The 14,546-nt window shown below is 36.5% G+C and overlaps 1 protein-coding gene across 8 annotated transcripts in view; it reads left to right on the top strand.

Annotated features, from left to right (window-relative positions):
* The window catches only part of UBR3 (ubiquitin protein ligase E3 component n-recognin 3), a 123,228-nt gene extending 110,168 nt beyond the window's left edge, over positions 1 to 13,060 (top strand). For all 8 annotated transcript variants that reach the window (XM_064514908.1, XM_064514909.1, XM_064514910.1 and 5 more), the window contains 7 exons: positions 1,704 to 1,828; positions 4,689 to 4,796; positions 5,300 to 5,410; positions 6,152 to 6,328; positions 8,061 to 8,270; positions 9,877 to 10,016; positions 10,627 to 13,060. In XM_064514908.1, the coding sequence (XP_064370978.1) occupies positions 1,704 to 1,828; positions 4,689 to 4,796; positions 5,300 to 5,410; positions 6,152 to 6,328; positions 8,061 to 8,270; positions 9,877 to 10,016; positions 10,627 to 10,744 (989 nt within the window). In that variant the 3' untranslated portion in view covers positions 10,745 to 13,060. The remainder of the gene's footprint in view (positions 1 to 1,703; positions 1,829 to 4,688; positions 4,797 to 5,299; positions 5,411 to 6,151; positions 6,329 to 8,060; positions 8,271 to 9,876; positions 10,017 to 10,626) is intronic.
* The last annotated feature ends 1,486 nt before the right edge of the window (positions 13,061 to 14,546 follow it).

The following is a 14,546-nucleotide window of genomic DNA, read 5'->3' on the forward strand; positions in this document are numbered from 1 at the left end:
TCAGGCTGAAGAGGCAATTTGTACAACTCTGTGGGTGGCTCTAGTTTAATCTGCGGATCCCAGTCCCTGGGAGATTTACAGAAAGCTGGTTGCCTGTTATACCTCGGGAGAAGAGTTGCTAAGGAACTAGAGGTTCTAGCAGAGAAAGAAAGTAGGGCCTAGAGATCTGGTGGGGCCAGATTTTCCTTCTAGAGAAATGTGGTGAGGAAAATTGTCATTATGCTACCTGCTGTAATCTGGGGTGGGTGAAGTATAGCAGTGTCCTTTGTCGTGTTTAACAGAAGCTACTTATGAAGGTAATACAGAAACATGCATTTTTAATTACATAGTTACAAGTGATCATTTAGATGTAAATTGTGCTTATTAGATGTATGCAGTGACAGTAAAAAGTGTCAAAATCAAAGTGTTTCTGTCTGCATTGATTTGTAAACATTTGTTAAGTAAAAAGCAATTGTTAGCTCACAAATTTAATTTATGTAGTCAGGCATTGGCTGTGTTGGTTTAGAGCCCGGTGGTGGTCTTTGATATTGAGTATAAGAAAGAAGAAGCGAGGAGTTTTGTTTGTCTTACCTACTCTTCATTTTCATGTACAAAGCTCATTCAAATCCTCTGGAAAGAAAGGAGGAGTTTTACCCAATTTTTATGAGGTGTTTATGTAAATAAAATTTTTGTTTGCCTTCAAAATCTGAGCAGACCTTTTAAAAGCCTTATTTTTCTGTACATTGTTTTAGGTATGTGTTATAGTTAGAATTGTGCTTAAGGAATGGTAGAGGTGATGATGGAACTTCTTTGATCTACATAGATTTTAAAAACACAGATTATTTGGGAAGGAAAATACCCTCTAATGTGAAAGGACAAAAAAAGACTGTTACCATATCTCAATTTCAAAGAACCATCACATTCACCTTTTTTCCAATTTTAGGAAGTCTTATTTTGCCTCTGTTGCTAGCTTCCTCCAAGAGATGTCAGAGCCTTTCTCCTGCAACCTCTATGCAGGAAATAACAATCCTTTAAATATTACGGAAAATGCTAAACAAACAAACAGATCTTCTAAAAGAGTGTGTGTTCTAAAGTGACATTCTAACTTTTACCCTAGGTCTGTATCAAGTGGGGTTCAGTAATGAGGTACTCATTAAAGAATGATTTGCAGCAATTCTTGTATGACTGGATCCACATCTGGAAGTGGAGGAATAGAAACTGAAATATGCTGTATGTCTTTCTTGCTATGATTTCTTTGGGAGCTCAACAATTTTTCCAGTATTTGTATGAACCTAGCTTAACCCAGATGGTTTAATCATGACCAGAAGACATGGTGGGATGTGCATTTGCCTTCATCTACAGCGCTCAATCAGTTGTAGCTATCAGTAATCAGCTTAAATTGATGTAACTTTTGGACAAAACAAAATTTTGTAATGTCACTGGATCCGCAGGAGGAAGTCCCTGCTGATCAGGATTAACATGAACATATGGAGCAGTGGAAGAATACTTGTCCTGTACTTGTTCAGTTCTCGAGATCTGCCATATCATTGTTTTTGAAAGCCAGTAAATATATTTGTGTTGTTTTGCATGTTTTGGACTTTCATACTTCTTGTACAGAATTTGCTTTTCATTTGAGAAGCATTGTTTCTATAACTAGAGACTCTGTAATTAGTATATTTGCTAAAAATATTGAGTGTTAAAAAATGACTTTGTCTATTTTACAGAACACTTTACCTGCATTATAAAGGTGCTGTTCACTTTGTTGTATACTCAAGCCTTGGCAGCACTTTCTGTTAAATGCAGTGCTGAAGATAGGATGGCATGGAAAGAATCAGGAGCTCTCAAAAAGGTTGGTTGATCTATTAAAACATTTTGTGAAATTATAGTTATGCATTTCTAGAAGGAATGTAATGTGTACTTCTGCTTTGCATGTAATTATATGCTTCTGCTTCACAAAAATACTGGGGTTTTTTTCTGCATGTGCAATTTTTTGCAGGTTTTCATACATGAATGAAACTTCAAAGCTTAACAGTGAATATGTAGTTCCAGAGCTAAATTTCAGAATGGAGATGATGTCTCTGTAGTTTCACTCCGAGTTAGTTGCATTAGTATACAGTAAATGCAATATTCCTTGCTGTCTTATTGAAGCCCTCCATGGGCTGATCGGATGCCATCCCTTCCAGAAAGGCAGGCAAGCTCGTTGGTGGAAGAGAACTTACTCTTTTTCTTATTTGTTCATGCTCTTCATGGCTAGGTGTACACATTTCTCTCAAACTGTAGTCTAGAGCACTTTCATGATGAAGAGGCAGAGAAGGAATTTAGGAAATTTGTAGACTAGGTGGGTGAGCGTTCCCCTATCGTTTCCTTTCCTTTTGATAGCATTTACAAGTAAAGTGAAGGCGCATTTTGCTATGTCAGCTTGGCTGATTGAATGCCAGTTCCTACCGAAAGAGACAGTTCCCTGAGCCAGGGCACATGTTCCCACCTGCTTTCCTGCACTGACATTGCCACTCATTTCATATCCTTCAGGTAGTTTTCTGCTCCATGGGCCGATTCCCCAGAAGGTCAGATTAGTGCCAGGGCAAGACGGGAAAGGATGGAAGTGTTGGGGCCAGGAGAGGAAATGGGACCAGGAATACCCTGTTAGACAACAGCCGGGCATTACCTTATGTTGGCTGCAATATGAAACGCATGCTGAGAAACATGACCTGCTTTTCACATGTAAGCAGATTTGTCACGCTGGTCTGTTTCTATGCCAAGGTATTAAGGACAAATTATCTGCTGGCCCAACTGCTACTGCACAAGATTTTTTTATTATTATTATTTTGTTTACTGGACTTACCTTAAGTATTTGAAATCACGGGGCAGTAGAATGGATGCTGCATTTTGTTACTTCCCTCTCCCCTTCTTTCAGTATATTGTCATATTATTAAAATTTCAAGACCATGCGCTTGAGATTATTGTTGGTGAGGATTTTTTTTTTCCATTTTTGTGTTTACTTAAGGGAGTCACAAGTGATGGATAATTTTGCAGTTTTAAGTTTGTGGTAGAAAGCATATGAATAAATAAATGTGTTACCAGCTTATATTCCTTCATAGTCCATGTCATAAACAAAGACTGCCTTTTTCTTAATAGCATAGGTTGGGATTTATCTGAACATATATTTACAATGTTTAAACTGTTGCCTACAGTGAGATATTTTATTGTATGAAAATAGACTTAGAGCATGTGGTAGGTAGGCTTGCTATATATTAATACCAAGATGTTTTCCTATAGAAGCGTAAAAGCATTTACAACATATAAGGCGATTTAGGCTTGCAGGTCCTTTAGGCTTGCAAATTATGATAATAGCTCAGATAATGGACTTATGAAGTAGCCATTTCTTTTGATTTTAAAGACAGTTCATTTTAGTGGAATTTTCACTAGCACGCCCGTCTTTGGACGTTAAGGCTGAGTGGAAAATACTAGCACATTAAACAGTATGTTACTGTGAATGGATGTTGTGATTTAGTGTGTTTGAAGAACCCAACAGATTAAATTCTGCCAGTTTGGGAATTTTGACTTTTCTCCTGGGTGAAGCCCATTGGAGGCTGGCAGCGTTCCAAGTGGGAGAGCAAAGACGTAGGCGATAGATAAGAGATGCTGCTCCCTGCTGCGTATGTGCTGTAATAGCTGTATTGAAAGCATCTCTCACCGTCCCTTGAAAACATCCTGCTTCTTCCTTGTGCCTGTCTTGTGAGGCTCACCTGTGTACAGAGGTCCAGGTTCAGGTAGCAGTGGGTGGCATGCACTTAGCTGAGCTCTGTGTGATCTTCATGCCTTCCTGGCCTCTCCCACGCTTGCTTCCTTCTTGGCCCTTCCACCCCACCCAAGTGATAAACCACCCCAAGCACGGCGAGGCCTTGTGAGAGTCCCAGGCATGACTTTGCCCTTGCTCAGATGTCTTTCCAGTTTCTGTCCCTCCTCCTCCTCCTCCTTCTCCTCCTCTTCCTCCTTCTGCATAAAGTTCCTGCCTGGAGCCCAGCTGTGTGCAAGACCTGTATCCAATAATGTTTTCCCTGTGTATAGCTTATGACTTAAAAAAAAATATTTATGGAAATATTGCCTTTTTTTTCTGATGGCTTTCTGTAATTGTTGCCTTTAAACATAAATGCTGTGGCACAAAGCTGAGTGCTTATTTATCCTTTCCACTATAGATTTTTTTCCCCATCTGCAGTAAATATTGCTCATTCCAAACACAGCTTTCCATTTTCTGATAGACTCATTTTAACTTCACAATAGATGGGCAAGTCTTTTGTAACTCATTCTGGTTGGTACAGTTTGGAAAATTACTTTTAATTAGTTGTATTAGAATTCACATTTATTGAAACACAATAAATAATAAAGTGATTATTCCTAACTTCAAGCATTTTTATACTCACACAAAAAATATGAGAAATGCAACATTATAAAATGTATTTTTATAAGACAGTTTATAACATATGTAATTGAAGATAAATGACAATTCAGATTTCACTCTATGAGCTGAAAGCATTCCTTTCTGTAGTTTTTTTGTTTGTTTTGGGGTTTTTTTTGGCACAACATGTATCTCTACAAGTCAAAGTTTGTGTTGATTAAAAGGAAATGTACTTCATCATTGTTATTCTTACAGAAACCTTTTCTCCTTTTGTGACCAGTGCATTTTGGATTTCTCTCTTTCTTATTTGCAGAATACATCCGGTGCAGAAAAATCTTGGGAAGTATTGCTGGGTCATGTAGTTAGTGAGCTGTCTAAGGGGAAGATAAACGAAGAAGGAGAGAGTGAAGAATTAACAGTGGTACTGGCAAATCTCTTGAGAATTTATCCAACATGTCCTCTTTCTGTCTCTCATTTATGTTTTTCAGCCTGGTTGTTGTAATGGATTTTTCTCTGATCTTGCTAAAGACTGCAGTACAAGTCTATTTTCTAGATCAAAGCACAACCCTTTGGGACAGTTTGCCTGTGCAGATCTTTCTCTTACCAATATCATATATGGACAGTTCTGTGTTGAGAAAAGCTATTTACAGATATTTTTTATAATTGTGTTTTTTAATCATATGTGTAAAAGAACTGTCAGATATTTAAAAATCTGAATAATTAAGTAGAGAAGACATCTGCTTGCAAAGCAAACAAAGAGTTCTTTCAGATTATTAATAAAATGCTAGCCTTTGGAATATATAATGTTTGATGCACTGTGTTTTATAATATACTTAAATAACATTTTGGTTAAGACTGGAGTTTCTTACATAGGAAACAACTTACCCAGGACAGAATGTAATAAATGCTTTTTTCCTGTTGTAGGTAAATCCTGATTCTGTAGAGTGTTATCTGCAGCAGTTCTGCTTACCTTTCCTCAGGATCACCAGCCTTCTTCAACACCATCTTTTTGGAGGGGATTTACCCAGTTGCCAGGTACAGATTGGGAGAGGCACCCTCAAATGCTTCCATTTAAAAGCTTGTGATCAAAAAAAATTTTAAGTGTTTTTTTTTTTTTTTTTCATGGTACATATTTTCTCTCCTAAGGCTTTCCTTAGTTGTATTTTACAGCATTCCTCTGCAGCATTGTTTCTCTTCTGTAGATTTGTTTTCAGGGCAGCTGCCCTGAAAAATGGTATTGCATTCTTAAAATGCAGCAAATAGATGTTTGCCTTATCAGGTCATAGCTAGTTGTCTGCCTGTCTCATAAAATGTCAACATAGTTTTAAAACTCACTCTGCATTTGCAGAGATGACATAATTTCCACACAGACTGGACTTCAGTCCTGAGTTTGCTTAATGTCTATTAGTATTTGGGCTTTACTCTGAGACATTGCATCAGCAGAAAATTATGCTCAAGTTGCATGACATTTTAAGCTGATTTAAGTTGCTGCTACTGCAGTCCAGGTCACCTACCTCCTTGCATCAAAATTGGCTCTTCTATAGTATAGCTATGAGCCAGTTTGGGAGACTCAGCAGGAAGCTAAGCAGGATATATTTTTTTTAATTTTGTTTTGTTTGTTTTTCTGTCCAGTTTTCTGCTATTTTGAGAATCCAACTTGATATGCTTTGGAAAAACAAGCTTTTCTGTGTCTGTGAACATGCTTTAACATCATTTTTAATAAAAGATATTAAGCATAGGTATTAATCTAAAACTCTCTGGTTTTGTATCTAAAAGGAAGATGAGGAATTCACAGTTCTTGCAAGCTGCCTGGGTCTCTTACCAAGTTTTCAGTCATCCCATCAGTTCACTAGTGCCTCTTGCCTCGACTGGCCAGTGCCAGCATTTGACATGATATCACAGTGGTGCTCAGAATTGGCTTCCTTTGCAGATAGACATCCAGATCAAGTAAAGGTACGTAACAAAATTACTCCCTCCAAAATAGTACTAATGTGGAAGCAGCTATTTATGCCTTGTTTCACTGTGTGCATACACTATTGTTTTACATTACGATCTGAAAACCTAACTTGTAAATTAAGAGCAATCAGAAATACTAGTGGATGTGGATTGGATTGGTTAAAATGGGAACAAGAAAATCTAATTGTTTTCAGTACGGTCGCTGGGGAGAGAAAATCAAAATGCTATCCTTAGACAAGAGTAAGTGTATCCATATCTTCTGCACCTGAAGCCTACTAGGGGCACATAATAAAAAGTTCATCTTTTAAGAGAATATTTCTCATAAGTTTGCCCTGCTTATTAGGTGTTATTGATATTTGGAGTTTCTTCAGTTGCAATGCTAAATGAGATCAATAGGATAAAGACTGTTTAATATTTCGGTTATAACAGATGGAACATCTTCTATGAAGGTTAAAGAAAACATACCACCACCACCACTGAGTCTTGAATCATTGCAATACAAATTGAACTCAGAGTATCAGTTGTGTAATGGAAAAGATCAAGACTATTGTGCTGTTTTTATGAAGATGCATCTCAATAACTGGAGTCCACCTATCTCCTAGGTTTATCGAGTCAAAAAGGCAGGCCAGATGCATTCCTGCATCTGCAACATTTGCATCTGCAATTGCATGTTTTGCAGGCATATATTAGGCTATTGCAAATTAAAATTTGAATACTCAGGTTAATCCCAAAATACTGTTGCTGACAGGCAGCTGCATAGGCATTTGAGAATATTTCAGGGAAACTGATTGTGGTGTTTTCATGATTGAAAAGGAACAGGCACAATAGCATAACTGAAAAGGAAAACTGCACAATTGCAGCTTTACTTTGTTTTCCAAGGTAGGTTTTAAGATCTTTCACCCCTAAAATATTTTAACATTTTATACTTGGTGAGAAAGATCTCATTTAGCTCCTATGCAGGCTGATTATAAATCTAGTAAAAATGAGTAGATTGAAGCAGAACACATTGGTGTCTAAAAAAAAAAAAAGAAAAGAAAAAAGAAAAAAAAAGAAAAAAAGAAAAAAAAGATATTTTCAAGTGCTAAAGAGAGTAGGTAGACTTTAAAACCAGTATTTAGGTAGTGTCTGACCTACCAAAATTGTGAGTACTGATCAGTGACCTCAAAAAACCCACAGTTTTGAAAACAAGGCAGACATCTCCAAATGTCATTTACAGAGCCTGACTTTCTTCTGTTCTTGAAAGGTTTAGTCCAGATTCCAGCTAGAAGACAGCTTTCATAGTCAGTGCCAGGGGTTGGGGGCAGTGTGTTGCTGAGATTAACTTTTGATGGGCATAGTGAGTGGTAGGCCTCACTTTAGATCAGTCTTGATCCCCTTGTTTTAGCTATGAAGGTTTTTATGCTTGAAGTATCACATTTAGAAAATGTCCTTCTGAAAAGACTAGTACTCCTTTTGCATCCTTTACAAAAGATGCAGTGCGACCGTGTTGGCCTCCTCAGGGGAAAAAGACTCTTCCTGTGAAACACTCGCAGGGTGAGGTCTTACTGCAGAGCACCTGGCTTCCCAAGCAGCCCAGTCTGTCCTGTTCAGCCAGGTGCAGTTTCTGAACTTGTGAAATAAAGAAAAAGTGAGGGATATTAAAGTGCATGTTTCCTTTCTGTAGTATTTTGTTTTCTTAGTTCTGACTAAGCAGATGTGCAAAACTGATGTGTTTTTACCTTCTTTGTAGGCTTTGCTCATCCAGGAGCCTAAGTGGGACTTGCCACGCCTCCTTCAGTTGCCTGAGAATTATAACACCATTTTTCAGTATTATCACAGAAAGACTTGCACTGTTTGTACCAAGGTCCCTAAAGATCCTGCTGTTTGTCTGGTTTGTGGTACTTTTGTTTGCTTGAAAGGACTATGCTGCAAACAACAGAGCTACTGTGAATGTGTACTGGTAAGAGTGAACTCCAATTCTGTAGTAATCAATTCTCAAATGGATGGACTTTTTTTAACTCCATTGTTTGGGTTTTATGATTTTCTTTCTATAATACTTAGTGCTCCTTTCTGACACGTGGACCTAGCCTGGATCCTTGAGAGCAGTTTTATTAATTTTTTTAAGCTCATGGCCTACTTTTGTTTGAAAAACTCCAGAAACCATTGTGTGTAATGTTGGCACATGGTTTTCATTTATAACCAAACAAAGTTTCTCTACATTCTGAATGTTTATGTATTAATTCTTTTTCTGTTTTATTTCCTTGCATTCTGTGTACATAAGAATATGAATGTTTGGGGGTTGGGGGGGTTTTGTGTGTGGTTTTTTTTTTCTTTCTTCTTTTATGGTGTACTTTCTGATACCCAGTGATTTACCAGTGGTCTATGGACCACAGTTAGAGAAGCATCATTTTAAAGCCTTTGGCTTTAATTCAGCAGCAAAGTTTTCTAATCAGCATGTATTCACGTGCTTTCAGGAATAATATTTTCCCTCTTTAGTTGAACAGCATCTAGTACAGCTTTTCTGCCTGTGATGAAGGTTTGCTTTGAGAGCTGTTCTCTTTTCCACCAGACACATTGAACAGCTTGTAGAAGGCTGTCTGCATTTGTTGTCTGCATTGCAAATACACAAACTTTTGTAATACACTAGAACTACATGGGCGTCAGTAAACTGTGAGGGGAATTTGTTGAAGGAGATATTTACAATAGGGACACAAAAAAAACCAAAACAAAAGAAATTTTAGAGGGATTTTGGACCTTTCTGAAATTCTTTGAACTCACATTTCTCTCTCTGAGTGCTAATATAGTGGGGGAAACAAGGTGGGGCAAAATTTAAAATAGAATTAACCGTTACATTTAAGGTGTCAGCTTCATGAAAACATGAAGTTTAAAGAAAAGAAGAACTAAAAATCTACATAGTATATTACATTTGATTTTAACCTGTGGTGTTATAGCCTCCCATTGTAACAAAACTGTATATAAAGAGCACATTTTTAATTGCCAAAATGAATGGATGAGTTAATACAGATCATGCCATTCATGGTAGTGAATGACATGTTGTTTTAAGCAAGATACTACATTTGTAAAACCATAGACGAGATCTGTGAATGTGCGTAGCAAAAGCAAATGTTTAGCAATACAGTCCATTGCAGAAGAGGAAATGAGAAGTTTTTCTGAATACATTTCTTATTCTTGCCATCTGTGAAAAATATTTGCTCACACCATACAGCTTGCTATCGATAACAAATAAAAAATATGGTAGAGAATATTTTTGTTCATTTTTCTCAAGTAACTCTGTTTTTACTGTCTAACGGGTATCTTCCCTTTTTTTGCCCATGGAACCACTTTTGTATGCAAAAGTTATGGCAGCTCAAGACATGGGTTTCTTGTTTGCTTGGAGAATTTGGGGGTAGGCTATACTTTGTCAAACTGTTCCATAGTAAATAGCACCAGTTTGTGTTATGTTAAGCAAAACTACTTACAATTTTTAAAAACCTTTTTGTTATAAAGTTGACAGGCACTAATGGGATCTTTATACTCTTCCCTTCCTTCATCCTGTAATATTACAGCATTCTCAAAACTGTGGAGCTGGGACAGGAATATTTCTCTTGATTAATGCATCTGTAATCATCATCATACGAGGCCATCGTTTCTGCCTATGGGGTTCTGTTTATCTGGATGCACATGGTGAAGAAGACCGAGATCTTAGGTAATGTTTTAGTTGTAAGCATGTTTCACTGTTGCTGCCCTGTGTAGATCTACTTTATATAATGCGATGCATGCAGAAACAAGGTAGCAAACTACCTTCCTCCAAGCGAAAATCCCCATTTCATGCAAGTTGGACTGATCTGGAGGAAATTTTTTTTCTAAGCCCAAATGTCTGTGTAATCACAAACACTGAATAAGACATGCTAGGCACCCAGTAAAGCTCCTGGTGTTGCCATTCCCAGTGATCATTCTGAATGTTGCAGAGAGGGATGTATTTGACCCAAATATTGTTGTTTGGTCTTTAGTGGCAAGGCAATTGGTTTCCAGTGTGGGGAATAATAGCTTATAAGCTATGTGTGCCTGAACGAACAACAGATGCTTTCTGGATTCTGCTGTGCAAGAGGGAGGAGGGGAAGCCCCCAGAAGTTATCTTATTTAAAAACCATGCCCCCCAGCCCCCTCCCCACCAATAAAAATGCACACTACCCCTGAAAAAAAATTGTATGAATATCAAGTGTTGCTTATGTTATTGATAATGAAGCAGTTTTCCATTTATTTGGCATATTAACAAGTAGGGTTTTTTGTTTTTGTTGGTTTTTTTTGTCCTGCAGGCGCGGTAAACCTCTCTACATATGCAAGGAAAGATACAAAGTGCTTGAGCAGCAGTGGGTGTCTCATACTTTTGATCATATCAATAAAAGATGGGGGCCTCATTATAATGGCTTGTAAATCATCATCCATCTTCTCACGGTATCATCACTGTTACCATGAATGAATGCATCTTGACTGACAATAGCTTTAAATGAATGGGAGTTTAGCTCTTCTGCTGGGGGTAGAGTGGGGTGTGGGCATAAAAGGGAAATGGAACTTTGTCAACATGTGAAACTTTTGTGTAATTAGCTGCTGTTGCTACTAAAATAATGATAAAATAATTTGAAATTAAAAGAAATCCTCTAAATGGTGTGAGCAATCTGATTGCACTCAGTAGTCCATTTTTCTTCTGTTTTTTAAAGCCCATTACTGTTAAGAAGCACAAGTTTTACTTGCAGTTGTTTAGAGGCTCCAGGGATAGCTGTCAAGTTTTTATTTTTCTCTGCGTGGAGTTGAGTTTTTAGCAATTTTTGCTGAAACATTGTATATGTGTACTTCATCTACTAAATATATTGGATAAATATTCTTTGCCTTTTTTGTGTGTTGGTTTGAGATTTTTGCTTGATATACATTTGTAATTATACAGGAATTGTAGAATGATTGTGAGACTGCATGGCAGTGTTTGGTCTGAAAGTTGAACTTTAAAGAAAATTTCACTTACCACAAGAAGTCTATTGAAATATTTCAGGCATTACTGAAAACTTCTGCATTCTCAGGAATTTCATAATTTTTTTTTCTCCATGAATAAGTGAAATAGCTGTAAATTAGATAGCTTATTGCTCTTAATGTAATCCAGAACACACGTTCTTTTTTTCTTTTCCAGAAATGAGATTTGTGCATATCAACTGAATAAACTGTCAGTGATAACACATACAGAAATTGCTGTATATACAGAATTTGTATGGCACCCAATGTAGCAGATCTCAATTATAAGCATAATAAGCATAAGCCTGCGTGTCATTACAGACCAGATGTATGTTTCAGAATGATTGGATTGGAAATATGCAGGCTATTCTACAAATGAAATGTAATTTTGTATCTTTCAGGTGGTTCCTCTATACTGTATTTGTTCAGAGTAATGACTATTCTTTCTGCTTGGTTTCCTAAAAAGAAAAAAAAAACTCAGTAAGAGAGCCTGGGTGAACAACCAATGCATGTGCATCCTTTTTGCAAGAATGCCAGTTTATGTTTGGAGGGCTTAAAAATTCATGAGAACAGATATGACTGGGCTAAGCTCCACACTGTACGTAGGTAGGAAAGGTTATAGATAAAATACTGGTATGTAATATATTGCTACTCATGTTTCTCACAGGTGTTGGACATTGGTTGGCTATTTCATACAGTACTACCAAGCACTTCCGGGTAGTTTTGACTTTCATAGCTTATGTGTAAAATAAAATTTGTATGTGTAAAATAAAAACATCTACTGATAAAACCATATACATGATGAAAACAGCTCCCCAGTGGAAGTCATTATCTAATGAAAAGTATATAGGGGAAATAAAATGACTGTATAGCAGTCAAGGAGAATGGACAGAAGGAAAAGTAAATAAATATGATGAATTTTTCTGGATACCCACAATTCAAAAAATTCCACAGTAATGGATGCTGGGTTTTATACGTACATATATATATATAATATATATGTATATTTCAAAGTATTAAAGTACTTCCTGTAAGATTAGAATTACTGTTTCACCAAATAGATAGCTTTGTCTTTTCCAAAATATTACTTTTTTGATACTGTATTATAAGTTCTGCCTGTAATATTTTTGCATTGCTCATTATGAATATCAGGCCATTTTGTAAGCGTGGTTGAAGAGCAAAAAGATTCTTTACATCTCCAGCATAACACTTGTTACAGGGCTCATGCACTTGAGTAATCTGTAGTTTGAAACTCCAGTGCTATATTTACAAGAGATAATGTATCCAGAATTTGATTACTGTGTTTTATTTAAAATGGAATGTTCTTTGGTTGTGCATATGGATGTGAAGTAAAACTATTAGCCTTAACTTTAACATTTGGGTATCTCATAGTGTTTATTTTAGTACTGGTGAATTAGTCACCAGTCAATTTAAAAACAAAAAAAAAGCACTTGGTTGAAAATCGTACTTGAATATCCTTGCATGCTGCTAAACAAGAATTTGGATTTTCCCCATAACTTTTTTAATCCTACTTTATTAAGTTTACCTTGAAAAATAACAGGTCCAAACTAGAGTGGTGTGTGTGTGTATTACTCAAATGTTCTGGTGTGATATCCTGTATGAATGATCATTTAAGTACAGTACATTACTGTAGAATCTAAATCAATCTTTATAACACATCAGAAGAGTACAAAACTAGGAATACAGTAATTGACATTGTAAGATATGTTAATAAAAGTCTACTGGCAATCTGTGTGTTAGTGAACTTTTTTTCTCTCTGCCCTAATCATCCAAAATATAATTATTACTGAAATCCACCCAAATAGCCAGGGAGTTATTTATATGCTAAAAGTTAATGCATGCAAAATACTTTGCACAGAGAGTAATTCTGGTATGTTTTTTCCTTTTTGTTACTTACAAACTGTGTTGTATTTTTAATAATTTGGATTATTTGGTTTTACTCAGAACTATACCACTTAAAATTGTTCTTTATTTTATGCCTGCTATTACAGTGTTGCTACTACAAATTGCTAGAATTAAAATGCTGAGTTAGGAACCTGTATGCCTGGGAAAACTGCACTTGATCTCTTCTGTCAAATTTGTTTCTGGAAAAACTACCACTTGGATTTATTGAATGTATATATTTATGTATTAAATTCTTTCTTTTCCTTTGACCTTTGAGAAATGTTGTGAAACAAATTTGACTGTTACAAGTTTTGTATAGTAGCATTTTTTTAGGGTTGGCCTCAAACTTACAGTGAGTGCTTTCATCACCTCTACAATAGGAATCTTACATTAATTCAGCAAATTACTTCTTTCCTTTTAAAAAGAGCTTCTTTTGCTCTAACATCAAAGAAATGTTTATTCTTTACTTCAGAATCCCATGAGATTTTGCAGAATTTGATCTTCTGTCTCATTCTCAGTTTATGCTATCTGTATAGCTGCCAGAGGACACAACGAGTTAGTGTGGAGATCTCAGTATGATTTAAATTTCATTTTTGTCTAACCCACATTCTGCAGTCTTGCTTTTCATTTTCTTTTCTCAGAGTTGGGGGTAATGATGAATGGAGCTTATCTGAGCTTTAGCCTCGATAAGAATGAAGTGATGCTGTTTGCTAAGAAAGAAAACTGCAGGAATGGGCTGACCCAGTATATGGAGGTTCACAGCTCTCAATTATTAACTGCACGTAATCTAAGGAAGTTGGCTGTGTGTGATAATTTCTGTTATGTGGATTACTGCAGCAAGATCCATACTCGCTTCCAGCAGTGTGATCTTTTGGTAGGGCGTAGTACCCTGAGCACCCACTCTCAAATTTGAGTGGTGGTTTGCCTACAAGTGTCCATGCAATGAGAAGAGCCCCAAATGCTATAGGTCTGGCCGCCTGAGTTACTTACTTGCCTCTTCTGCCGTAATGTCCTGTCATTGCATTTGTAATCTTGCTAGGTTGTACTAGCTATTAATTCCTGGAAATGAATGTGCTAAAGTAGGAAAAGCATATTCTCAGTGAAGTCAAACACTTCATGAATTCTTACCTAGGTTAAATGGCCGGTGTGTTTTAGTGATTGAAAAATTCTTTTTAATTGGCGTTTCTGGTTTTAGATTTTTTTATTCATTATTTGCACTTTCTCATCACTAACACTATTCAAGAGATCTAATGCAACATGCTTCAAAGCAAAATTGAACCTTGTTAAATAAATTATCGTTTCAAAAAGCTAATTTTATTATCCCAAAAAC

Source organism: Dromaius novaehollandiae, chromosome 7 (genome assembly GCF_036370855.1).
Source record: "Dromaius novaehollandiae isolate bDroNov1 chromosome 7, bDroNov1.hap1, whole genome shotgun sequence".
NCBI lineage: Eukaryota > Metazoa > Chordata > Aves > Casuariiformes > Dromaiidae > Dromaius > Dromaius novaehollandiae.